The sequence below is a fragment of the Callospermophilus lateralis genome, chromosome 3 (assembly GCF_048772815.1).
Source record: "Callospermophilus lateralis isolate mCalLat2 chromosome 3, mCalLat2.hap1, whole genome shotgun sequence".
NCBI classification, from domain to species: Eukaryota; Metazoa; Chordata; class Mammalia; order Rodentia; family Sciuridae; genus Callospermophilus; species Callospermophilus lateralis.
The window spans coordinates 132,302,740-132,330,085 of NC_135307.1; the positions used below are offsets into that span (position 1 = coordinate 132,302,740).

At 41.6% G+C, this 27,346-nt stretch overlaps 1 protein-coding gene, 1 non-coding gene and 1 pseudogene across 4 annotated transcripts in view; 1 reads left to right on the forward strand and 2 right to left on the reverse strand.

The window, feature by feature from the left end:
* Positions 1–3,888: 3,888 nt before the first annotated feature.
* Znf592 (zinc finger protein 592) overlaps positions 3,889–27,346 on the reverse strand; it is a 52,965-nt gene continuing 29,507 nt past the window's right edge. For 2 of the 3 annotated variants that reach the window (XR_013090786.2, XR_013090787.2), the window contains exons 4-12: positions 22,408–22,586; positions 11,775–11,951; positions 11,336–11,495; positions 10,939–11,226; positions 10,598–10,710; positions 9,849–9,984; positions 7,846–8,367; positions 4,044–4,154; positions 3,889–3,943 (exon numbers count right to left, since the gene is read on the reverse strand). Coding sequence is in view for 1 of the 3 variants with exons in the window: in XM_076851295.2 (XP_076707410.2) it covers positions 7,840–8,367; positions 9,849–9,984; positions 10,598–10,710; positions 10,939–11,226; positions 11,336–11,495; positions 11,775–11,951; positions 22,408–22,586 (1,581 nt within the window). In the remaining 2 variants the exon portion in view is untranslated. Of the gene's footprint in view, positions 3,944–4,043; positions 4,155–4,457; positions 8,368–9,848; positions 9,985–10,597; positions 10,711–10,938; positions 11,227–11,335; positions 11,496–11,774; positions 11,952–22,407; positions 22,587–27,346 lie in introns of those variants that run through there. The other variant, XM_076851295.2, reaches the window with a different exon arrangement.
* Positions 14,428–17,052, reverse strand: LOC143395613 (CDGSH iron-sulfur domain-containing protein 2 pseudogene; annotated as a pseudogene).
* On the forward strand, positions 24,367–24,431 carry LOC143396057 (U7 small nuclear RNA). The gene has a single exon (XR_013090947.1). It is a non-coding gene; the product is annotated as a U7 small nuclear RNA (small nuclear RNA).

The window sequence follows — 27,346 nt, forward strand, 5'->3', positions numbered from 1 at the left end:
AAGCTCAACAAAACCCAAATCTCTGCTGGTCCTGCCCTCCCACAGGAATCTACTCTCCTGCACTGCAAACAACCCTTTCTGCTGGCTGATCTGCAGTGCTCTTGACTGCCTGACTGATTTCCTCCTGGAGCTGCCAGAGGTCTCAGCTCAGACAGCTGAGCCTCTGTTCCTGGAGGGTGGAGCCTCCAGGTCCTGCTGCCCTGGGATGAGCTAGCTACTCTGGCATGTTTGAATCCAGGGACTGGTGATGTGGCCACAGCTGTGCTTGTGTAAGTGGACACCAATGAAAGGACTGCTGGCAACAAGAAACCACTCCTAATTCTATTTTGATTGAAAGGGGAGTTGGGGGCTCACATTAGGGCTACCCCAGCTAGGGGTCCTCCCCAATCTATTTACTCTGATTCCACAATCAGACTGCCACAAATCTAGGCACTTCCAGGTGAGAGGGTGACTCTGTGGTCAGGGGCAGCAATTAGTTAGATCCAGGATACAACACATCTTCTTTAGAACCTAAGAAAGGTTGTTCTCAACCCATGCATCTCCAACCAGAGTGAACCAGCCTTTTTTCTTCAAGGGAACACGGCCCCGCCTACCCCCTCTTTGATCCCCGCCCCCACACACACACACATGTACAGGGAAATTGAATGCAGGGGCCTCTGTCACTGAGTTATATCTCTAGCATTTTTTTAAAATACTACTGGGGATTGAATGTGGAGAAGGGGCACATCACCAACGAGGTACATCTCAGACCTTTATTTTTTATTTTGAGTGAGGGTCTCCCTAAGTTGCTGAAGTTGACCTCAAATTTGAGATCCTCCTGCCTCAAACTCCTGAGTAGCTGGGATTATAGGCTTGCATCTCCATGCGTGATTGACTAAGGGAATGTTTTGTATCTCAGCCTTCCTTTTCCTCAACACCTGTATTTTCTCACTCTTCTAAAAACTTGAATACCTCCCTGCCTCAGTTGCCATCATTACTGCCCACCCAAGGGATGCCATGGACAAATCAAGTCACCACCTCTTTCACTGTCTTAGGAGTCAAGTGCATTTTTTTCCAAGCTTTAAACTCTGTTTGTTCAAATTCTCTTGCCTGTTCCTCACAACTTTTTTCTTTTGTGATGCTGGGAATGGAACAGCGCCTTGAGTGTGCTAGGCAAGCACTCTACCACTGAGCTGTTCCCCAGCTTTTTTCAACTTTCTAACCCTTTCTCTGCCATCACCTCCATACTGTTCACTCAACCCCTCAACCTCTGTCTTTTTCTTTGCCCATTTTTAAATCATATCCCAAGCCTTCTTCAAAATCAGTCAAGGAAAGAAATGTGAATCTTTCTCTATTGACAAAGAGCTTCTTAAAAAGCTATACCCACCCTCCTCAGATACCCCAAATATTCTGTCCTGACTATGCACAATGAATTTAGAGGGAAATTCTAAGCAGATTGCTCTGTGTACTAGAAAGACCCAGAGTAGAATAATTGTGTACAGTGTGTCCTGGGCTATAATTGAGAAGAGAGGCTCGGAAACAATGGGGTTTCCCAGTTTAATGAATGGCAGGTGGAAGAGAATTTTAACCACTCTGTCAAATAAAAGCACAATCAGCAGTCCCCTTTTTCACAGAGAATAGAGGCAAAGGTGATGGGCTTCAATTTTAGAAAGTCTAATAGGTCTGGACAATTGATGTTTATGCAATACCATGACCACCCTTGAAGTGATCTGGTGCTACAGTCCACTATCATTTGAGCACAATTATGGGGACTCATTCCAGACAGAAATTGTAAATAGCTTTATCACATCCTTCCATCTTTCATATGATCAATGACATGTTTATTGATTTTTATTTATTTATGTATTTGGTACATAGGGGATTGAACCCAGGAGGACTTTACCACTGAGCTACATCCCCAGGTTTTTTGGGGGGGATTTCAGGTGTGCACCACCATACCTGGCTCTTTGTTGATTTTTTTTCTTTTGATACGGGGATTGAACCCAGGGGTGCTTAATCACTGAGCCACATCCCAGCCCTTTTTATGTTTTACTTTGAGATAAGTTCTCACTAAGCTGCTTAGGGCCTTGCTTAACTGCTGAGGCTGGCTTTGAACTTGTGATCCTCCTGTCTCAGCCTCCCAAATTATTGGGATTACAGGCGTGAGTCACCACGCTGGGCTCTTTGGTTTTTTTTATATTCCTTCAATAAACACACTTTAAATTTACAAATGGTTAAAAGAAAGAAAAAAAAAGCATTTTAAAGGGCCAGTACGTAGCACAATGAACTTGCTAAGAAATTCATCTGAATATAGGTGCCTAATGTGCTTGAATGATGGAAGGGTTTAGGGATGCTTGGGAATGATCCATAGTTCAAACTTAGACAGTCTCAACAAAAGCCAAAGAAAATAGTCATAAAAGAGCTAATTTATCCCCATCCCCACCCCACCCCGGTGCTACAGATGGAGCCCAGAGGTCTCTGTCACTGAGCTACATCTCTAACCCTTCTTATTTTTTTTTGAGACAGATCCCTGCTAAGTTGCTGAGGCTGGTCTTGAACTTGTGATTCTCCTGCCTCAGTCTCCCAAGTTGATGGGATTACAGGCATATGACACTGTGCCTGATGGGCTAGAAATCTATCTGAAAAAAACATAAATCTGATGTTAATTGAAATTACAAATTGAAATAAAAGTGATACATCTGGGTGGGGAGCAAAGGGAGGTCTTTTCCATTTCTTTATATATCTAGGCCAAAAGTAAATAAGCAAAGGGAAAATACTGTTAAGAATTCTTGCTTTTGGGAAGGTTTTCTCTACTTTGACCTGAATATATACAGAAATAAGAAGACACAATTTGGCAAACTCAAGATATCCAGCTATATAAACCAATCTCCTCATTTGACTGGTGAGAGAACTGATGGCAAATGAGACTGGAACCTAAGGGCTTTTAACTTCTAGTCTCTGGCCTGCTCCATTCTATCACATTGCCATTACTCAAGGAAAAATAGGAACAAACTCCTGAGGAAATAATTCTGCAGAAGCAGAAGGCTGTATGCCCAACATTTTTCATTTCCCTGATGAAGTGGGAAATGGAAGTGTTAAGCAGGAAGTGGTTAAGTAAATTATGTTGATTTGGCATGATGAAATAATTAATTAAAATAATTGAAAATATTTCAAGACTATGTAGAAACTCAGAAAATGTTCATGACGTAATGTTAAGTGGACAGAAGTATGTTTTGAAATTAGAGACAATAGAGTGTTAGTTATACTAACACTGAGTACGAAATTCCAGCTCTGTCCCTTGCTAACTTTGTAGCTCTAGGGAAATCATTCAGCCACTCTGAACCTCAATTGCACTGACTCCGAAATAATACTAGTAGTATCTATCACATAGGATTGTTATGAGGCTAAGTAAAAGAATGAATGTGAGCTGGGTGTGGTGGCACATGCCAATAATCTCAATGGCTTGGGAGGCTGAGGTAGGAGGACCACAAGCTCAAAGCTGGCCTCAGCAACTTAGACCCTGTCTCAAAATAAAAAGGACTAGGAATGTGGCTCAATGGTGAAGCACCCCTGGGTTCAATCCCCAAAACCCTCCTCCCCACCCCACCCCCCCAAAAATGTAAGAATGTCTGCTACTGTTTGTATTAAAATAGATATATACATAGAAATGTTCAATATGAACCACTGTTGTTACAACGATTATGCCATAAATTAACCTAACAAATGTGTTGAGCAAGGACTGGAATGTGATATAACAAAAATGATACTGCAATGGTAAAAGGACGAGATTACAAATATGCATATTTTCTATCTTCTCCAATGTTACACTGTTTTCCAATAAGAAGGAGACATTTTTAGGGGCTGGGGATGTGGCTCAAGCGGTAGCGCACTTGCCTGGCATGCGTGCGGCCCAGGTTCAATCCTCAGCACCACGTACAAATAAAGATGTTGTGTCTGCCGAAAACTAAAAAATAAAATGTTAAAATTCTCTCTTTCTCTCTCTCTCAAAAAAAAAAAAAAGCTTTTTTTTTTTTTTTAAAAAAGGAGACATTTTAAATAGAGACCTGGGCCGGGGGCGGGGGGAATCCCATACTCTGGAGCAGAGCTCTAGGCTCTGCTCTTTCCTCCAGGGGCCTAGGTCATCTTGTGTCCACTTCCTAGGGCTGCTGTGGCATCTACAGAGAAGATGAACAACAGCCTGAATTCCTTGGAAAACAAGAGGATAAATTCTAGAATCTATAAGGTCCCATCTTGAGCAGGTCAGACCCTGAGAGAACTTTGTAGTTACCATTTGAATCAGATTTATTCATTCATGCACACATTCATTCACTCATCCATACACTTTTAGAAGCATTATTGTATGCAAAGAACTGTGCTAGAAGCTTTCAAAGAATTACAATAACCGATAACCCAGCCTGAGTTTGGAACAATCTCCAAACTACTGTGTAAGTGAAAAAAGCAAGCTTCAGAACACTGTGTACAGAATGCTACCATTTGTATTAAAAATAGATATATAAATATACATATTTATAAATTTTTAAATGCATAGAATTGCTCTGAAAGGATATACAAGATATCAATAACAGTGATTAACTTTGGAGAGGGGACTGGAGGCTGACCTCCTTTGGGAGTTTACTTTTTATTGTATACCCTTATATTGTTGAATGTCTTACCATGTATATGTATTAATTTTTCAAAACAAACAAAAAATAAAAGAAACAGCCTGGTACTGCATATACAGTGGTGAACAGGACAGAAGTTCCTTAGTCTTGGGGGAGGCAAAATGTGGAACTTGTTGGGCCACAACTAGTATGTTTTAAAATCCAGACTGTTTACATAAGTTGAAAGTTCTTTCTACAACAATTAGCTCATAGTAATTCAGCATATCATTTTACAGAGATAAAGCAGTTGGAGAATAAATACTAGTCATTTGTCAAGCTTCAGAGTGTATTAAATGATAGTTTGTACAGAGCAGGCATCTTATCTGTTTAACTTGATCAGCAGAGCATTCACTGCAGCAGTTAAGTGCCTGTTATAGCAAGCATTCTCTGATGATGACAAATGATAGCACAAACATTAAAAAAAATCATGAAAAAGAAGATCAGAAGATACTGGACTCTGAGGGAACCATGTGTACCCTATGAAGGTTAGGCAACATTTTCTAGACAATCCTTAAAAAAAATGATGGTATTAAAATGGCGAAGTGAATCCTCATGAGAATGAATGTTTGTAGACACTGCATGTACTTTAGGACCTCACAAGCAGGTGCAATGCACAGGGTGACAAGGCATAGATGGACTCTGAAGAGAACCTGGCACTTGTGGGGCACCCCAACTCTCTGGGAAGCAGAAAAGTGGACTTCAGGATGTCTGCAAACCACTGATGAGCAGGCAGCCAGCCTAAATAGCTTTGGTCACTAAGGCAGCACAGTGGTTTGACAGGTGTGACTCACTTGTACTGTCACCACAAGTAGCCCAACATGTCCATCATTCAATCTGAGTCTCAGTTTTCTTCTCTGTAAAATGGGGGATAACTGAGATCTTTGTGAGGGTTAAATTAGAGAGTCATCAAAAAGTGTCGAGCAAGACGCTGGGCATGTGAGCGGGGCTTACAACTCTATCATCTCTACTACTAAATAATGGAGCTGTGCCAGGCCAATTCTGAACTAAAGTCAGCATCCAGCTGTGAATGGAAGGCATGTGCCACTCTCCAAGCCTTCAAGTATGGATTCCCCATGTTCATATAGCGTTGTATAAACTATAAGTATGGGCACATTCATGATCTCATAAAAGCCTGTGAAGGGAGTTGAGTAAGAATTACTAGTTACATTTTGAAGGAGAGAGGCCCATGGTTGAGAGTTGGTTAAGGGCAGAATCCAGGTCATGACCCAGGATTCCCTGTCGGCAGCTCACATTCTTCCACACTAGGAGGAGAGACGGGTCTGGGTCTTTGCCTGTGCTCTAGCTACCATGTTTCTAAGCAGGAAGGAATTCAGCCATCCACTTCAAACACCTTTATCTGCCTCCTTCCTCCAGAACCTGTTTTTACAAATGGACCTAGGGCACAGGGCTAGCCCCCTGCAATTGGAATTAGGAAAGGGACAATAGCTAAGCAGGGGCTTGCTCTGGTTTTGCAGGCAGCCAACTTGCCCTCACTGCCAGCTTTGAAAGCAGGGACCATGGTGGACTTGCCAGAAAGAGCAATAATTAAAATGGTACAGATGGCCAAAGTCTCTCTGAAACTGAGCAAGTGCTAACCTTTCCCACTGTCATTAGCATTTCCATCAAAAATTTGGCATTTGATAGAAGAAAAAATGCGTTGTTTTTTTCAATTGTGGAAAGACATATTTATCTGACTTAAATTATAATTGCCTCCCCTTAAAGATCACCTCTGAGTACCTAGCCAGTACTAGATCCTACTGGGCCTGGGCCCAGGCCACTTGGGTCAGATGACAGAGGACAGCCTACTCCTTGTGCTTGGGCAGGTTCTAAATCCACCGTCAGTAAAAGGACAGACCTACCTCCCCAGTCTAATCCCTATTCTGCCACATCTGAGTTCTCTGTGGCAGAAGACAGACCAAGGTCTCGAATGCTGCCAGAGAATTACAGAATTCCTCCTATTCATCCCTTTATCAGCAGAAGGTTACACTAGGTTGAAAATTACTATGTAAGAAAGATGGAGACACTCGAAGTTTGATAGGCCTTAAGGCACTAGCCCAGGGGAGACCTGGAAGGTGACTTTTGACTGGCATTGAGACCTCCCCCTGTTCCTTCAGAAGGTCTCTAGAGAACCAAGAAGTATGGGGTTCCCGGTTTCCTCACCACAAGTGCCAGAATCTAGAGGATCTTCCTCTGACAATAGGAAGCATTATTTCCCCTCAGAGATAGAATAAACAACGGAAGCCTGGGGGAAAGACCCTCAGGTGGAGCAGGGAAGGGCCAGGCTCACTTGGAGAGGAATACAAGAGCCTACCTGTATGGTAAGAAGATTTTTTTATTTGAAATATAGTCTGAGCAACATGAGTGTAGCCGAGAGGAGGAGGGCTGGTCTGCCTGGGGCAGCAGCCTCTCTAATGGCACAGGAGCAAGAATACAAATATTCCAATGTCTGTGTGCCCCGAACCCCACTTGTCAAGGAAGGCAGACAGCAGCAGTGCAAAGACCCACCCACAGCTCCTTCTGAAGGAGATCTGGCTCTCAGCACCTGCCTTTGCCATACCTCCTGCTGTCCCTGGTTTCAAACAGGGGTGTACTGAAGTTTCTCCCACCCACAGAGACATGATGAGCCAGTATAACAATTAGTTCTCGAGACTATTTTTGAGGAAAAGAATCAAAGACAGTAAGGAAGGGCAAGGTGACCAAGGGCCCTGGCCAAGCCAGGCTGGGAAGAGCTCTCCTAGAGGGACTGTCAGCACCCCTCATTCTGCTCCTTCTCAGGCTCTGAAGGAAGGAAGGAGAGCTAGTATCTGCAGGCAAATAGAGCTCTGAGGAGTCTCCTGGCTAAAGGCAGCAAGCAGGAGCCTCCTAGAAGAGCAGACGCAGAGGGATTTCGAGCTGAGTTGACAGCACTGGAGTTGGGCCACACAGCAGCCTGGGGTTGGAAGGATACAGACAAGAGTTGGGGTACCAAGAAGCAGCACAAAGGCATAAATAACAAGCAAATTCAGAGCTGTGAGGGTCCTGGGTGACCCCATATTTCCTGGGGTTAGGGGACACCCAAGACCCACAGCTCAGAGCAGACACTGCTCTAGGGCACAGTGGCCACGCACACACCAGGGCAGAGCCTTTTATTTTCCACAGTTTGCACGGCAGGTGAAGGATACCGTGGCCCACCTGACCGCACACATTGCAAAGCTTCCAGTCACACCTGAGGGGATAGTGCATGGCTGTCCTGGTCCTGAGAGGCCTGGGGTTGACTCTGAGCATCTTGGGCACTGTCCTCCTCTGGGGCCAGGCCTAATGATCTCCTTGCCCCTGGATCAGTCGACAAAGGCTCACCAGCATATTCTTCTAGTCCATTTTCTCTAGTTTCCATGGCCACCTCCTCCCCAGAGCCCTCCTCCGGCTCTGCTGCCTCCACCTTCACTTCCACTATCTCCTCCTCCTCTTCCTCTTCCTCCTGGTCTCTCACTTTGTGGACAATGAAGAGATGGCGACTGAGAGAGCTGGCAGAGGTATAGCACAAGCCACAGAGAAGACACTGGGCTGTGGAGCTGTCCACCTGGTGCTGAGGTATGTGGCTCTGAAACTCGAGCCCGGAGTCTGTGGCAAAGCTACATTTTGCACACTGAAAAAGAGACTTGTGCCTTTTGGTGGAAGAGACAGTCATGCCATTTCTGGTGCCTGGAGCATCCCCTGCTGCGCTGACTGGTCTTTTCAGATGGTTCACCTGAAAGGAGAGAGAGCATGAGCAGAATCAAGGCCAAGCCCTTGACATGAGCCCCCAGACATGACCAGGTTAGCCAAAGGCCTCAAAGAAGACACTTCCCGGGCCAGGGTCACCCAGACCTAAACACTGGTTTGGTTCATTTCCAATCTTTGTGTATTTTTTAGTGTAACATACATGTGGCACAAACATTCCAAATATATGAACATTTTAAGGCCCTCCTACCCCATTCCCCAGGCCTGCTCTCCAAAGAACATGATAGTACCATTTTGTAGCCTCTCCAAGAGATTTTTTTTTTCCCTGTGATTCTGGGAATTGATCCTGGGGGTGCTTTACCACTGAGCTATACCCCCAGCCCTTTCTTGTTTTTTTAGTTTTTGAGTCTAAGCTTCCAAGGCTGGCTTCAAACTTAGGATCCCCCTGCCTTAGCCTTCCCATTAGCCGGGATTACAGGTGTATGCCACTGTGCCTGGGAAAAGTTATCCTATGCACACACAAAAATAAAGCTATTGTCTTTTACAAAATGAATCATGTGCCATGCACACTTCTCTTCACCCTGCAGTTTTTACTTAACAACATATACTAGAGCTTGTCTCCATGAAAGCACACACAGAGGCTTCATTCTTCTAATGGCAGCACACTGACCCATTGTGGAGATGACAGTCCCCACTGGCAAACATTGGTTGAGTTCTATCTTTGTTACTACACACAGCAGTGCAGTGAACATCCTTGAACACACTTCTTTATGCCCAAGGCCAAAGCTTTCTACAGATAAGCCCCAGAAACAGAATTGCTGGATCAGAAAGTATGTGCATTTTAGGGGAAGGGAGAATGCACATTTTCCTTATGGAAAGAAAATATCAATTGCACCCTACCTACTATGTGTGAAAGGGCCTTTGCCATCAAGCACCACTCTGAATAGACCAAGAAAGTTTTGAGAATGCCTTGGAACTCCAGGCAGCCTTCAGAGTTTCTCAGACATGGCAAGAGTCTGCAGTTAGGAGGGGATATAGGCTGCTCCAAAGTTTAGCAAAATAGGAATAGGGCACAGAATAGAGATGAAGTCAGGGAAAGGGCCTAGATAGCAGGTCTAGACCTGGCTTTTTCCATAACTAGTCAGACAGGGAGGTAACTAACACTGACGTCATGACTCTCACCTGACAGGGCAGCCCTGCCTCACAGGACTGCTATGAAACAGAAGCAAGACGATGTCTGTGAAAATGCTCCAATGTCCACGGAGCACACACACACTGAAGAGGGGGTGGTTACAGTGTCAGGGAAACCGTAGCAACAGAAGGCTGACAGGCCATGTTGTCCTGTTCTCTACTTGTGTGCATTGCCCATGTAGGTCACAGACTAGAGTGACTCACACTAAGGGAAGTTATCACAGGTTGCTCCATGGCTGTGAGTACCAATGGACTCCCTGTGCTCCTCCTGATGACTCCCAAAACCCAGGCCTAACTGAGCAGGCAGCCCACACTCACCTGAGGGGAATGTGCACCTGGAAGTCTGACTTTGGATGTCTGGCTCAAGTCAGGGTTTCTGATGCCATGCATAAGGCTGATGTGGCTCTCTAGGAGTGAGGGCCGGGGAAAGCTGGGGCTGTCCTCAGAGCAGTACCTGCAAGAGCCAGCCAGAGAATTGGGGTAAGACTCCAGGCTGCAGGCTTCCTTGGTGCTCTTCAAATGAACACCAGGAAGAATGAAGCAGGCAGACAGCTGTGTCCTTAGACGGCCTGGTACTGGCACCAGGTGCTCCCAGTGAGATCCAGACAGCAAGCCAGTCAAGGTGGCAGACAATAGCAGGTCAGCCTGCCTGCACACTTGCCACCTGGCCCTCAGCCACCATCTTGCTCCCTGATATCACTGCCCAGAAGCCTCAGTGCTGGGCTAGTGGTCAGAGTGAAAGGACCAGGGTACATGCTGAAGCATGGGCAGATGATCACAGGAGTGGGGCAAGAATGCATCACATTACCTCACTCTTTTTAAACCTCAGGGTCCCTCACAACTGGCTATGTTGGCTGGGGCTGAGGAGACGGAGAAAGCTCAGCAGCCACCAGGTCTTGGAAGCTGGTATCTCCCTGACTTCTGAATTAGTGACAGTGTTTTTCAAGTTAGAAACTCATTCATCTCCTGCCTCAGACTCCTGATCTCGCAGCAGAGAAAAGCCCTAGAGGGGCCACAGGCAATCTTTTGAATTTTAGGCCTGTTCCCCTCCACCTCCAGGGACTCACCCACAAGTATAGACCTTCTTTACTGTGTCATGGTTGTTGCGGATGTGTTTGCGCAGGCTGTTAGGGGTGTGGAACGACTGTTCACACTGCCGACACGGGTACCGCTTCAATGTCTAAGGGAAGAGGTGACAAGTCACAAAGCATCAGAACCAGAAGATAGTTCTGGGTGCATCTTTATTCTCACATGATATGGACAGAAAGGAAGACCTGAAGGTCTGTGGCACAAACCTGCCCTAAGTACCAGGAACCCTATGGGGTCAGCCACATAAGGGGACCTTAACTTCACAGGACAAAAGTCCAGTGACTCTTGCACTGTACTGTGACCTTGTGGCTGCACTTACCCGACCATGACTCTTTTTCATGTGGGACACATAGCTTTCTCGATCGGGAACCCATTCCTGGCACTCCTGGCAGGTCCAGCCAGTGTTCCTCAGCCGAGGCCTAGCTTCAACCCTGCGATGGGCTTCGGGCCTACCCCAGCGGCCAGAGGGCAGGGAACTGCCCCGTCCAGCCACACTGGTAGCTGGGGACTCAGTGGGAACCCGGGAGCCAGGGCGGCTGGAGGACGTGTCCGCTGAAGACTGGAGGCTTGATAGCTCGTCCACGTTTCGGGGAACACCGTGGGTGCTCTGGGGATGGGGAGAGCGATTACTGACTGGGCAGGGGGAAAGATGCACAGAGTCAGACCCCCGGCCTGAGGTACCCTCCTCCCCAGCCTCCACCCCCAAGGCAGCCCACCTTGACGTGCTGCATCAACTCTGGCTTCTGTAGGAATAGGAGTGGGCACTCAGGGCACTTGAAGACGCCTGCCTGCGCCTTGCTGACATTCTGGTAAAAATGCTGCTGAAAGTGCCTCTTCTTGTTGAAGACCATTTCACAGGAGCACTTATAAATGAGCCTGATGAGACAAGCCCCAGGGTATGAGGCAGCCAAGGCTCTGCTGCAGAACCACAAAGCCCCCCACCCCTTCTCTGCTCTCTCTGAACCACAGTTAGGTTTGGGAAAGCACTACCCTGAGCCACTGTAGATACTCCCCTGCCTAAGGATGTCTTCAACAGTCTCCAGGTATCTCTGCCTCTAGCCTCAGCTTCCCAGTCCATCCCTAAACCACCCCTTACAGCACCCAGGCCACTCCTCTCTGCCCCACAGAACCCACTGGCCTTGGAGCTGCACTCACTGGGAGGGTCTGTGGGGCTGTGTGGGGTGCTGGGTGGCACTGTGGTCCGCGGTACTGCTGGCAGTCTTGAAGGCCATGGGGCAGAATGCACATTTGTGGAAAACCTGACAGTGTCGCTCCTGGATATGGCTTTTCAGCAAGGCCAAGGTCAGGTGGACAACACCACAGTGGATACACCTGGATGACAGAGGGGAGGGGATGTTAGACCCAGGGGTGGAGCTGGAAGAGGAGGGTTAGAGGACAGGAAAAGAGCCACCTCACAGAAATTTTCTCTACCTCACTGAGGCACTCAGGCTTCCATCTTCCATACATACATCCTGAGAGCATGCTTGCTGCAATTAGGCACAGCACAGATACCCATGGCTCCTCAAGCCCAAGATCATGCCTGGTAGAGAAGGAGAGAGAAACCCCACCTCTCCCTCTACTGGCCAGAGAATATGCTTCTGCAGACCATTAACCTGAGCCCACCAAAGAGAAGGCGGGAGTGGCAAGGGAGGAGAATGATTTAGTAGTCACATAAACAGCATTGATTTAAAGTGTGACCCAACTGTAGAAGTCCAGAAGGAGGCTGTAGAAAGCCTTTGCCTTTCCCTGGGCTGGTATTGAGTTAGCAGGGATGCCACCTAATGAAATGTGCAGTCAGGAAATGCTTTGCTCACCTAATAACCAACAGAGTAAAACAAACAAGTCTTAGAGATCAGCAGGAGGTACTCCAAAGCAGCATTCTCCAGTGGCATTTACTGTGATAAAGGAAATGTTCTGTGCTGTACTGTTCACATGGTTGTTTAAATTTATTTTTTTTTTATTTTAAGTGCTCTTATTTATTTGACAAAATTAAAAGTTGACAATTTCATTTTAGACTACATATTTTCAGAAAATTTATCTTCTGTGAAATCTAAGTATGGAAAACACTAAAACATGTTTAGAGACATGTTGCTGAGTGGTTTTACAAAAAACAAACAAACAAAAAAAAAAAACCCAACATTTCATGACCACAAACACACAGACAAGAATATATAAACTTTTGGTAAGGAGGACTTTCTCCAAGTCTTGGGACCAACTGTAGAAAAAATAATTGGTTACTCTTGACAGTGAAGCCCTTAAAGGTATTGAATAAAAGTCACAGGAAAAAAAACAAAAACAAAGAAGTGAGAGCAATGTTGTATTTTTTCTTCACTGATAAATGGGAAGAGGAAAGAACAATAATTTTGGACTTCTTAGAAACTACAGACTAGATTTCTAACTAAAATTTTTGCGATTAATCACAAGAACTAGGCAGTACAGCCTATTGACATTACATGTAATAAATTCAAAATCCAACTACCATGTTACTGAAGTGCCAGATACATATAAATGCTCAATAATTATTAGCTTTATTACTGGAAGAATTAAATGCCTGACTCCTGGCACCTCTACATATAAAAAAGAAAACAGTGAACTGAATGGATTGTACCTTTAATAAACAGACACATGCCTATAATCCTAACTACTTGGGAGGTTGAGGCAGAAGGATCACAAGTCTGAAGCCAGTCTCAGTAACACAGCAAGGTGGTAAGCAACTTAGTGAGACCTTTCTCCAAATAAAAATGAAAAGGGCTAGGGATGTAGCTCAATGGTAAAGCACCCCTAAGTTCAATTCCCAATACCAAAAAGAAAAGAAAAAGCCTAACTTAAGCAGCTATTATTATAAGAACTGTACTCTACATGGTGGTACTGCCTGTAATCCTGGCAGATTGGGAGGCTGAGGCGAGAGGATCGCTAATTCAAAGCCAGCCTCGGCAATTTAGCGAGATGCTAAGAAACTCAGTGTGACCCTGTCTCTAAATAAAATACAAAAAAGGGCTAGGGATGTGGCTCAGTGTATGTTAAAAAGAAAATATTTGTAAATATTTTGAAGATTGTTTATTAAATTTATTTTGAAAATATTTTAATGTTTTGTTTTAATGATTTATACTATTAAGAGAAAAATGTTCATGTAAATGTAACTTTGAACTATTTAACATTTTAATCTGAATTCAGATATGCTTTTATTTCTAACTGACCTCAAATTGCAGCAGCAGGTACATTTAGATATTAAATGTTCTTGCCACCCTACCTCCAGCTGTCACTAGCTCAGACAGACACACAATACATACACATACAACATGCCTTTTGTAAAGTAAACAAATCTTTTATAATGTAAATAACTATTCCTCATTGGAACTTTTTATATCCAGTTTACTTCTTTTTTGAAATTGGGGTATTTATATTAATGAAACAACAATTTCTATAAAGCAAAAAAACTTATCTCTGTAACCTTAAGTAATTTTTGATGGTAATATTTTTCTTAATTCACCTAAAAAATCAGAGTGTGAAGGCCAAAGGAAGAAAAAATCATTTCAAAGGATCAAAACAAAGCAATATAAAAAATAATATATTTAACAGTGTAGGGAAATTTTAAAGTACGGATTCTGTTGAATTATTAATTATCAAAAGAAACAGTGTTGGACACATTGCCAAAATTTTAATTTCTAAATTAATTAAAACCAGAAGTATGGATTTTATTGCCGAAATATACATTAATTCTTTGAAATCAGAATGAGACTTGACAAATAACTTCTACATAAATGACTTTGAATATACTAAGTATCAAATATAAACAGTAATGTAGCGAGAAAATAAATTGGAAGAAATAATTATTCAGCCAGTAGTAATAATTAAAACCACCATTTCAAAGATTTTCTATACAAAGAATGAGAAAATGTTGTTGGAAGATTTTACAGCACATAATTGACCAATCCTAAATCATTACTATTACACTTCTTTCTTCTTCAGTATGAGTGGACCCACATTATCTCCTGTCAATTCATTATGTTTATTGTGGGAACCATCACAGGCAGGAAACGTCTTTGAACACCAACACCTACAATAAGCTGCTTTAGTAAGACACAAATCTTCAATGTTTATTTCATTCACCACTTTAGGGTTTTCCTTTTGTATTTTAAGATTTATCAAGCTATCCTTCTGTTGTTTTTTCTTCGGGAAGAATGGACGGACTGCAAGGTAGCCAAGTAGTGCAAGTACACCAAGGAAAGGCAATAACTGAAGCCATTCTGAAACTGTGAGCCGGGCGAAGCTGGTAATGCTCTCTGGGACTGGGAGCCGCTTAAGATAAGCCGGGAGCTGCACCTTCACGATTCGGGCCATGCTCTCAAGTACCATCCTGGCCAGTGGCGTCAGCTCCTTTCCGAGCCCCCTCCGCACTCCGGCTGTTGTTTAAATTTAAATCAATGAAATCAAATTAAAAGTCCCATTTCTTAGCTGCACTGGCCACATTGCAAGCATTCAATAGTCACGCATGACTGGCACCATTCTGGACAGTGCAGTTCTAAAGTATCGTGATAACTCCTTGGTAGGACTGCAGTTAACTTTTTATTTATTTTTCTCCCTACCAATTTGTATTTTCTAAGTTTTGTTTGGTATATATACTTTTTTATTATGTATGAAAAAATAAAATAAGGAATCATCTTAAGTCATTTTTCTAAAATCAAGGCCATGTAAAACACGTCTTCAACTTCAAAACATCTCTCTAGAAATACTGTCTTTCTTTTTTCAGTATTAGAGAAAAGGAGTGTTTCCTCCTATCTGTAAACACACATAGGGGTTTCCCTTCATGAGAGAATACCTTCTCTGCTCCCTGCTGTTTCTTTTTATCTTTCTTTTGTAGCAATGTTGCTTGCCACTCTGACTTTGATTTGCCAGGAGGCATTAGAAGAGAGATTCTTGCTTTATTCAAAGGACCTGCTTTCACTTAAGTAAATTCTTTTACTCCTATGTCTAGTGTGGTGGTGCACACCTGTAACTCAATCTCAGGAGATCAGGCAAGAGGATGGCAAGTTCAAGGTCAGTTTCAACAATTTAATGAGACTGCCTCAAAATTAAAAAAGGGTAGGGGGGTGCATGCCTATAATCTCAGTGACTCAAGAGGCTGAGGCAGGAGAATGACAAGTTTGAGGCCAGCCTCAGCAACTTAGCAAGACCTTGCCTCAAAATCAAAATAAAAAGAGCTGGGAATGTAGTTTGGCAGTGCAGTGCTCCTGGGTTCAACCCCCAGTACCAGAACCAGAAAAGAAGAAGAATTCTTTGACTCCTGAATGCCAACCTTTATTATATTAGCCCATTTCCACAATCCACATAATCATCCCAGAATTCTGATAAATTCTTTTTTTTTTTTTTTCTTGTATGGGCAGGGTTTGAGGGGTAAAGGAGAATAGAATCACTTCTGCAAATCTCAGCAATGACGATCAACCTGTAGAACTAGAAAGTTATTTGCATTAAACTATGAAGCCCATTCAGTACTAAAATTGTACATGCTTTAAATTACAAAGATTCTATACAAATTATTAATTTATTTCTTTTCTCTCCTGGGAAACAAAATAATGAAATTGAAGGACCTGGGTTCAATCTTCAGAACAAGAAAAAAAGAAAGTGAAACCAACTTCTAGCACACAGAAGTATTTCCACACTGCAAGATATCATGAGGAAAAAAGTCACATGTTCCAAATTCATCCAAAGTGGACAAACCTGATGTGTGTTAAGTGATTTTATATTGCAGTTTTTGCTAAATTCCTACAGAAACAACTTAAATGTACTTTTCACAAATGCCACAGAGAATTCTTCTATTTATCCAATAGATGTTCTTTGAGAAACCTCACTAAAGGCAGAACATAAAGGACAGAGCTGGGGCTGTACTAGGTAGTAACCACCTGCCTGCTAAAGTGATAAAAGAACACGAAAAGTAGCCTTCATCACAAGTAAAGTAGCCTCTGTGAAGGACTGAATCCAGCAGGGTTTACAAATTGATGAAAAAGCATCATAAAAGAAATCCAACTTTGAGACACAAACTTTGACCGCATTTTAAAATAGACAACAGCATCATATTTGTGAAATATGAGAAGTTTCAGAAAAAAGAATGTAAAATATTTAACTTCACTAATGATCACAAATAAGAAAATAATATATTATTAAAACAGTCTGTGGGCTGGGGTTGTGGCTCAGTGGTGGAGTGCTTGCCTAGCATGTGTAAGGCACTGGGTTCGATTCTCAGCACCACATAGAAATAAATAAAAAATAAAGATCCATTGACAACTAAAAAAATATTAAAAGAAAAAAAATTTTTTTAAGTCTAATCTTGCTTCCTTATGATATTATTGGCTATTCTCCAAATTATTAACAAAGAGGCTGGGGATATAGCTTAGTTGGTAGAATGCTTCCCTTGCATGCACAAGGCCTGGATTCAATCCCCAGCATCACAGAAAAAAAAAAAAAAAAAAAAAAGAATCACCCACTTGAATCAAAGTGTGAAATATGATATATCAAGAACTATGTAATGTTTTGAACAACCAACAATAAAAATTTAAAAAAAAAGAATCAAATATCAACAAAGAACAGAAAAAGTTTTAAAATTTGAATATAATGTGTATATATACACACACACATATAAAAATATAAATTATGTATATACACATATAGACTTTTTTACATTGTCTTTAAGAAAAAGCAAAAATAGTATAAAACATTAAAAAATGTAAAACTCTTTAGTACAGCTCAATAAAATGGAACATAGGTATCTTTTTAAAGTCTACTTTTAAAAAGCATTAACACCAAGACAGTGGAGAGAAATACTTGCTAATCATATCTAACAAAGAACTTATATCCAGAATGTATAAAATAAGTCTTACAACTCAATAAGATGACAGGGGATAGGAATGTGGCTCAGTGGGAGAGTGCTTGCCTAGTCTTCAGAGACCCTGGGTTTAAAGCCCAGCACTTTTCTCTTAAAAAAAAAAAAAATCAATAAGATGACAAATAACCTAATTTTAAAAATGGGCAAAGGATCTGACTAGACATGTCTCAAAAGAAAATATAAAATGACCAAAAGGTACTTGAAAGGATGTTCATGCCCAATATCATTATCTATTAGGAGAATTGTAAATTTTCATAAAGATAGTTACAACCAAAAGTCAGACGGTAATGAGCATTGGTAAGGATACAGAGGGGTAAGGATACAGAGAGGTCAAAAACTTCATGAATTCCTGATAGGATGTAAAAATGATGCAACCACTTTCAAAAACAATCTGGCATCTCCTCAAAAAGCTAAACATGGCTGGGTATAGTGGTGCACACCTGTAATCCCAGTGACTCAGGAGGCTGAGGCAGGAGGACTGTGAGTTCAAAGTCAGTCTCAGCAATTTAGTGAGGCCCTAAGCAACTTAGTGACACCCTATCTCAAAATAAAAAATAAAAAGGGCTAGGGATATAGCTCAGTGGTTAAGTACCCTTGGGTTCAATCCCTGGGACTAAAAAAAAGAAAAAAAAATTAAACATGATTTGACCCAACTATTGCACTCCTAGGTACGCACTCAAAAGAAAGGAAAACAGGGCTAGAGATGGAGCACTTGCCTAGTGTGTTCATGACCCTGGATTCAATCAGCATCACAAAAAGAAAAGAAACATGTTCACACAATATGTACATTTATGTTCATAGGCAGAAAATGGAAATAATCCAAGTATCTAACAACTGATGAAGGAAAAAAATGTGTATAACCATACAACGAAATATCATCCTGCCATGAAAAGGAATGAAATACTGATATATAGTACAACATATGTGAATCTTATAACATTATGCTAAGACCATGTTTACATGAGTTCATTTACATGAAATGTCCAGAATAGATAAACCTATGAAACAGAGACAGAAAGTAAATTTGTGAAGGGATGGAAATATCGGTGAACGTGGAGTTTCTTTTAGGGGGCTGAAAATGTTCTGAAATTATCTGTGGCAACTGTATAACTCTGTGAATATACTTAAGACCACTGTATTATATATAATACTTTAAATGGGTGAATAGCATGGCACGCAAATTATATAAAAATTACAAGAAAATGAATAGTTGATTTAGTTGTATGTCTTCTGAGTTCAACCACAGATCACTGAAGATTTTAGTGTCACTCTCTTCAGTAATTTCTCTAGCTGAATCACAACATTTTTTTATCTAACATTTTTTATCTATCATGCCTTGCAAGCATAAGGCCCTGGGTTAAATTTCCAGCACTGCAAAAAAAAAAAAAAAATCAAAATACATTGGAGAAAGGATAACTTTTTCAACAAATAGTGCTGGAAAACTGGAAATCCATATGTAGCAAAATGAAATTAAACCACTATTGCCTACCATGCACAAAACTCAACTCAAAGCGGATCAAGGACCTAGGAATTAGACCAGAGACCCGGCATCTAATAGAAGAAAAAGTAGGCCCAAATCTTCATCATGTCAGATTAGGCCCTGACTTCCTTAATAAGACTCCTAAAGCACAAAAAATAAAATCAAGAATCAATAAATGGTATGGATTCAAACTAAAAAGCTTCTTCTCAGAAAAAGAAATAATCACTGAGGTGAAGAGAGAGCCTACAGGATGGGAGCAAAGTTTTACCACACACACATCAGACAGAGCACTAATCTCCAGGACGTATAAAGAACTCAAAAAACTTAATACCAAAACAACAACAACAACAAAAAACCAAACAAACCAATCAATAAATGGTCTAAGGAACTGAACAGACACTTCTCAGAAGACGACATACAAGCAGTCAACAAATATATGAAAAAATGTTCAATATCTTCAGTAATTAGAGAAATGCAAATCAAAATTACTCTAAGATTTCATCTCACCCCATTAAGAATGCCAGTTATCAAGAATACAAATAATAGTAAGCGTTGGAGAGGATGTGGGGGGAAAAGGTACTCTCATACATTGTTGGTGGGACTGCAAATTGGTGCTACCACTTTGGAAAGCAGTGTGGAGATTCCTCAGGAAATTTAGAATGGAACCACCATTTGACTCCTCGGTTTATACTCCAAGGACTTAAAATCAGCATACTGTGGTGCATAACCACACCAATCTTTATAGCAACTAAATTCACAATAGCTAAACTCTGGAACCAACCTAGATGCCCATCAATAAATGAATGGATAAAGAAACTGTGGTATATATACAAAATGGAATATTACTCAGCATTAAAAGAGAATAAAATTATGGCATTTGCAGGTAAATGGTTGGAGTTGGAGAATATTATGCTAATTGAAGTAAGCCATCCCAAAACAACTAAAAGGCGGAATGTTTTCTCTGATTAGTGGATGCTGATCTATAATTGGGGGTGGGGGCATGGGAAGAATGGAGGAACTTTGGATTGGGCAAAGGTGAGGGGTTGAGAGGGTAGGAAAGATGGTGGAATGAGATGGATATCATTACCCTAGGTACATGTATGATTGCACGAATGATACACCTCTACACAGTGGTACAACCAGATAATTGAAATGTTGCACTCCATTTGTACTATATATTGAAATGCATTCTGCTATCATGTACAACTAAGTAGAACAAGTAAAAATTTTTTAAAAAGATTCAAAGATAGATATTTCAGTATTGACTGCACTGTTACTTATTGATCCCAATAAGCAGTGTGTGTTCAAGTCATAGTTTGAAAGGTATTTTTAAATGTTACAGAATACTATAAAACACATGCTATAACCTGGGCATGGTGGTACACACCTATAATCCTAGAAACTCGGAAGGCTGAAGCAGGAGGGCTGAAATACAAGGATTGAAAGTTCAAGGCCAGCCTGAGCAATTTATCAACACTCTGTCTCAAAATTCTAAAAAATTAAAAAAAAAAAAAAAGGATGAGAACATGGCTCAGTAGTAAAGCCACCCTGGGTTTAATCCACCCAGTACCATAAAAAATGTATCCTGGGATGCTGCCAAGTAATGCTCTTACCAACCCTGGTGGTAAGGCCTCTGTATAACCCCATCTTCAGTTTGTTTTGTTTCTAACACACTTTAGATAATCCAAACTCCATAATAAAAAAAAATCAGCTTACATTTGCAATTGTTTACAAGTCAACAACCAGGGAGTCATCACTAACCCTTCCCCTACCATTCCCTCCCACATAAAAGCTACTATCAAGTCCTAATGCTTCTAATTCCTAAGCCCCTTTTCTATATCCCCATAGCTATGCCCCCCCCCACACACACCTTTTTTTGAGACAGAGCCTATTGTTGCCCAGGCTGGCCTTGAACTCACCATCCTCTTGCCTCTGTCTCCTGAGTAGTGAGGCTTACAGGATGGGATGTGCCACTGTGCCCAGCACAGCTATCTATGTCTTAGCCGAAGCCCTCAGCATCGCATTTAGACCATTACACTTACTTCTCAGGCAGTTTCCACTCTTTCCCTTGTGTAATTCCTGTGTCAAATTCCCAGAATGATCTCTCTAAAATAGATGAGCCAGATTATACCTCTACTACAAATATCTGTAGCTCCTCACTGTTCACTGGATAAAATCCAAATGTCTGGTAAGGAGCACAGGTCTTGCATGTCCTGGTCTCTGCCAATTCCCCAGGATTGTCTCATCACTCCCAGGTCCATCCTGACATCTCTATTCAACTGTTTATCATTCCTGTAACACTTTTTTTTTTTATGTCTGTTGGACTCCCTACCTGTACTCTTGCCAGATATGCTCTTCCCCCCCTTTTTTTTTTTGCCTAGAAAACTCCTTAATATCTCCTTTAGAAAACTTTTCTGACCATTCCACTACTATGGGAGCACTGAATTATAATTACCAGATGAAAGTCTGCTTGAGGGCAAGAGCTGTGTCATAATCATCTTTGTATCCTGAGTATCGATACGACATAAATATACACAACAAAAAGTCAAATGAACTAAATTAAAAAATTCTGAAATTCCAAAGAGTAGGAAACTTGACCAAATTTGATCAAAATTATTTTCAAAAGTGAAAATAAAGTAGGAACTCCTAACTAGGAGACCTAACTGGGTCAATGAAAACATTAAAGATCAATAAATTTTCTCCCCCCATTTTGATCTATTTCCTAAAAATGACTTCTTGCCTATAAATGTTTAACATAGTGGAAGACATTTCAGTCAAAATAAGAATTTTCTTGATTTTACTATATGGCTGATCATTTTTTTCCATACTCAGGTTTTGTCTGTTTCTCACATATTGACAAAAACGAACTAAAATGAAGACATGAGAGCCCTTTGAGGTTGGTGTCATACAGCCCCATTTGTTAATAGAAACCAGAAACATTTCAAAGTACTATAATTAGTAAATTTTTTATTGAAACAGTGCTTAAAATTTAGTATGCCAAACGCAGAAATTTGTGAACAAATTAAATGTAAACCTTTTTTTTAAAATATTCTTTTAGTTGTCAATGTATCTTTTTTTTTTCTTAATATGTGGTGCTGAGAATCAAACTCAGTGCCTCACACATGCTAGACAAGTACTCTACTACTGACCTACAACCCCAGCCCTGTATATACCTTTTAAAACCAAGTTGACAACATGTTTAACCTCCCCCAAACCTTCCCCTTCAAAGCTTTTTTAAAAATATATTTAATATTTTTAAAAATCATTCTTTCCTCTTGTTAATAATCCTGCCTTCTATAAAATAAAAACATCTGTCCACATATCAACCAATGTTCTTATTCTATTAGGCTTTAAGTCCAAATCTCTAAGTCTCAGAAAAAGGAACAACCGTTGGGCAATACCAGGACAGTAATCCAGGAAGCACCCACCTGTAGCCCACCTTACGGGCATAGTGCAGGCAATTCTCCTTTACATGGGTCTGGAAGTAGGCAGAGCGACAGAGGACCCCACACTCTGGACAGCAGTAGGGGGACTTGTGTGCATGAATCCGCTGGTGGGCACAGAAACTGCACTGGTTGGGCAGCAGCATCTGGCACACCTGGCAGGTCTAGGAAAGAACACCAAGAAAGCAGATCATGCAGGTGCTGTAGACCTGTGACTTTCCCATCAGAACTGTCTGGCTCTCCCAAGAGAGCAGTCAGAATAACCTCCTTCCCCAATCATTCTTATTTCCAACTCTTTTAGGACATTGTGACATCTCCAGACCTCCTTACAAGTGCTGCTACTGACACCCAAGCAAATGTTGTCAGCCACCTTATTAGTCAGTGACAGATCTGGCCCTATTTTCTCTACATACCTCTAAGATCATGTTTCTTTCCTCTACTAGGCAGAACCCAGACAGTCCAGAAGGGGACAGCAACAAACAGAGCTGGGACCTGAATCTTGGAGGGGACTTTTCTATTTTTTTAGTCATTAGGGGATACTTGTACTACTCACTAAGGGGACCACTGACCTGGAGGTAGAGATGCACAGAGGGACAAATTAATAGGGAAGATGGGAAAAGATATCTGCTTTAATCAGAAAATTCCGAATGAGGGACTTCTATAGGACTAACAACCAGTGTTTTAAAAAATTGCAAGGGGAAAAAAAAAAGGACAGAGAGGAAAGGGGAATTTATAAATTAAACCAATTGCAACATTCAGCCTATATTTGAATCTTGATTCAAACAAGCAAGTATAAAAAGAAAGGAGACAATTAAAGATATTTAAAAATTAACATTTAAAATATTTAAATTAAAAAGATATTTAAAATTAAGGATGAGAATATTAGGATATTTCACACAATATTAAGATTTAATTTAATTATTATTATTTTATTGGTTTGTCTTTTGAGTGCTAGGTGTTACACCCAGGGCCTTGCACATGATGGGCAACTGCTCTATCATTGAGCTACACCCCCAGGCCTATGTAGTGTATTTTCTTTCTTTCTTTCCTTCTTCCTTTCTTTTCTTTTTTCTTTTTTTTTTTTTTTTTTTTTTTTTTTTTTTTTTTGTGGTGCTGGGGTTTGAACCCAGGGCCTTATGCATGCAAGGCAAGCACTCTACCAACTGAGATATATCCCCAGCCCCCCTATGTAGTGTATTTTTAGACAGGGTCTTGCTAAATTGCCTAGATTGGCCTTGAACTTGCAATATTCCTGACTCAGCCTCCTGAGTAGCTGGGATTATAGGTGTGTATTACTGCTCTTGCAGTTAATAATAATAATAATAATAACTATTATTATTATTGACCTGGGATTGAACTCAGGGGCACTTAACCACTGAGCCACACCCTAGCCCTTTTTGGTATTTTATTTGTTTCCCCCTTTTACATCCTGGCTGTGACGTGAATCATTTTATTCCACCACACACTTTGGCCATGATGTGTTACCACAGGACCAAAGCAATGGGGCCAATTGGTAATGGACTAAAATCTCCAAACCTATAGGCCAAAATATTTTTTCTCCATAAAATGATCATCTCAGGTATTTTTTATCAAAACATAAATTTGAAGAACACATAGCTACATACCAGAATATTTACAGACACAATAATGCTAACGTTTGTTTAAAAATAACAGGCACATGGCACACACCTGTAATCCTAGCAGCTTGGGAGTCTGAGGCATGAGTATTCCAAGTTCAAAGTCAACCTCAGCAACTTAAGGGAGGACCTAAGCAACTCAGCAAAACTCTATCTCAAAATAAAACACTAAAAAAGCTGGAGATATGGCTCAGTGGTTAAGCATCCCTGGACTCAAACCCTAGTATAAAGAAAGGACATAGGAGCCAGCTTGAAGGGGATCCAACTGACCAAAGATGGGATGACCTGAGCATCCAAAAAGAATACTGAATGCTGCAGCTCTTTTAGAATTTGTCTAGCAGGATTTCTGGCTATGGCAGGAGGCTCACCCCATGCAATTTGTACTTATCAACAGAGTTGGTTTTCCTGCAAAAAATAATAATAGAATATATAAACATACTGAATATATACCAATGAGTTCATGATGACACTAAAAACAATAGAGACAATAATATCACACTCATTAGGTTAACTAATAAAATTTTTAAAAATAATGTGAGGGGGCTGGGGCTGTAGCTCAGTGGCAGAGCACTTGCCTAGCATGTATGAGGCACTGGGTTCCATCCTTAGCACCACATAAAAATGAAACAAAAAAAATAAAGGCATGCTGTCCATATACAACTACAAAAAAAATTTTAAATAATGTGAGAATGTAGAAAAACTGGGCCCCTTGTGCATTGTTGATGGGAATGTAAAATGGTACAGTTGCTGTGGAAAATAGTACGGTGGTTCCTTAAAAATTAAACACAATTACCATAGGATCCAGTAATACCATTTCTAGGTATATAACTAAAAGAATTGAAAACAAAGTCCCAAAGAGATAATGATACACCATATTCATATTAGCAGTATTCAGACTAGTTAAAACATGAAAGAGGGCTGGGAGTGCTGCTCAGTGGTAGAGCTCTCACCTCACACATGGGAGGCAATGGGTTTGATCCTCAGCACCACATAAAAATAAAATAAATGGATTGTGTCCAAATACAACTAATAATGTATTTTAAAAATGAAAGAAATCCAAGTACCCATAAATGGATTAATGGATAAACAAAATGCATATACACATGAACAAAATGGAATATTATTGAGCCTTTTAAAAGAAAGAAATTCTAGGTAGGTTCAATGGTATACACCCTATAATCCTTGCTATCCAGCAGGTTGAGGTGGGAGGATTCCTTGAGTCCAGGAGTTTGGGGCCAGACTGGCCAACATACTAAGACACTCAAACCCTCTCAACCCATAAAAAAGGAAATTCTGATGCATGCTATGTTGATCAAACTTGAGGTCATGGCAAGCAAGATAAGTGACTCACAAGAGTTTCTAAGGATAGTCAAATTCACAGACACAGAAAACAGGATGGTGATTGCCAGGGATTGCAGGTAGAGGGGAAAATGCAAGTTGTTGTCTAATGGGTACCAGCTTTCAGTTTTGCAAGACCAAAAGCATTCTAGAGATTGAGTGCACAACAATGTAAATGTACTTAGCTAAATTATATATTTTTTTGTTAATTTTAACTAGGTACAACAACAAACAGTTAAATAAAAGCTTTAAAACATTAAAGAATAGTCCCTCTGTACTGAAATACTTCCCTGACAAGGTGACTTGTAACACAAGAGGAAGGATGAAAAGACCCCTTCAGTCACCGCAGAGGGAGGCAGATTCAGTTCAGGGGCAGACTTCCAAGAAGAAGATGGAGAGCCCAAACATGTTGTCCATTCAGTCCCTGCTCTGGCATGGAGCCCCACCCCACCCCATCTGTGCACACCCTGCATGGGACACATGGCCTAAAGCCCGAGTACTGTCACAGAGAAACCCAAGTCCAGCAGCCTCCAAGGCTAGTTTTCGAACCCAGAACTCCACCCCAAGACTCAGAAGCTCCATTTAGTGGTAGGAAATTTTATAAAAGATTGGAGCTAGGCTGAGAGAAGCCTGACAGCCTTCCTGGGCCTGCCCCCCACTTCCTGTCTGGGCGGTGTGCTTGTGGGGCTCCCACAAAGGGGAGAATAACAAAGAGAACTATAGGAAAAGAAGAGTGTCAGCCTGGGGTCCTACACTCTGATCCTTGTGTACGCAGATTGTAGAAGATGAATAAGAAGCAGTATGAAAAACCCACAGGCCCCTAGGTCCACTGCCAAAGGTGTTCAATCACATGACTTGTAGAAAGGAACTGAGTAAACTCAAGCATGCTGGACAGCAAGAACACTGAATCCCCTGGGGAAGCGGCCATTTGACTTATCAGAAGGAAAATGAGACAGAGAGAAGGCAATGATGAGAGGCCACAAAGTGACCCCCATATGGTACCCCCTAACTCCTTTAGGGCCAAGTTCTCTACAGAACCCCTGCAGACCTACCCCGCTTGCCCTCCTGCCTCTGCCCCACACTGATGGTCAGTCTCATACCCAACAACTCCCTGCCCCTCAAACCCACTCTGCATTTGTTCCCCATACCCAGAGTACCCTATCTCTCCCTCTTCCAAACTCAACCTTGCAGGTCAGGAAGAGACCAAGGGCATGTCTGGAGACCACTTTCCTGAAGGGACCTGCTTCAGAAGGTGCCAAAGGGTATATGTTTATTACATATACATGGGTATATGACAGCCTTAAAAAAAAAAAAAAAAAAAAAAACAGGCCTCATCAAATATAACCAAGAATGAGAACAAGCAGACAAGCTCAACTACTTCCCTGAAGTGATGAGAACATGGATGAAAGAAGGGGCCCCCAAAGCCTCTGCCATGGGCCCACATACCCATCTACCCTCCTTTCTTTCACCTCAGCCCTACTGATGGTCCTACTGAAGTATCCCCAAAAGGACACTGCAAAACAGCTGTGTCCACTGCAGGGCAGAACAAAATATAAAGGCAGGTCTTAGAGGAACAGAGTTAGGCAGGGGCAGTGACTCACCTACCTCTGTCCCTAGGTTCTCTGGGAACATGTAAGACTGGGCTGATACCTTCCAGAAACCAGAAAAAGATCATCCAGCATTGAAAGGTCCCACAGTGGACCTGAGAGCCCACTGGAGTGGGAGTTGAGTAGGACATGGGGCACATCCATAAACACATTTGCTAAATCTTCATGGTCTCCTTTAGTTATGGGTAGGACATCTTTCCCACTACAAAGCATTATTTATTCAGGTGGGCCACTAACCATTAAGCCAGATGTCCTCTTCTAAGACATCTGCTTCTGCATCAATGAGCTTTCCTCTCCATGCTCAATCAGAACCCATGTAAGCCAGGGGCCTGACACACATCA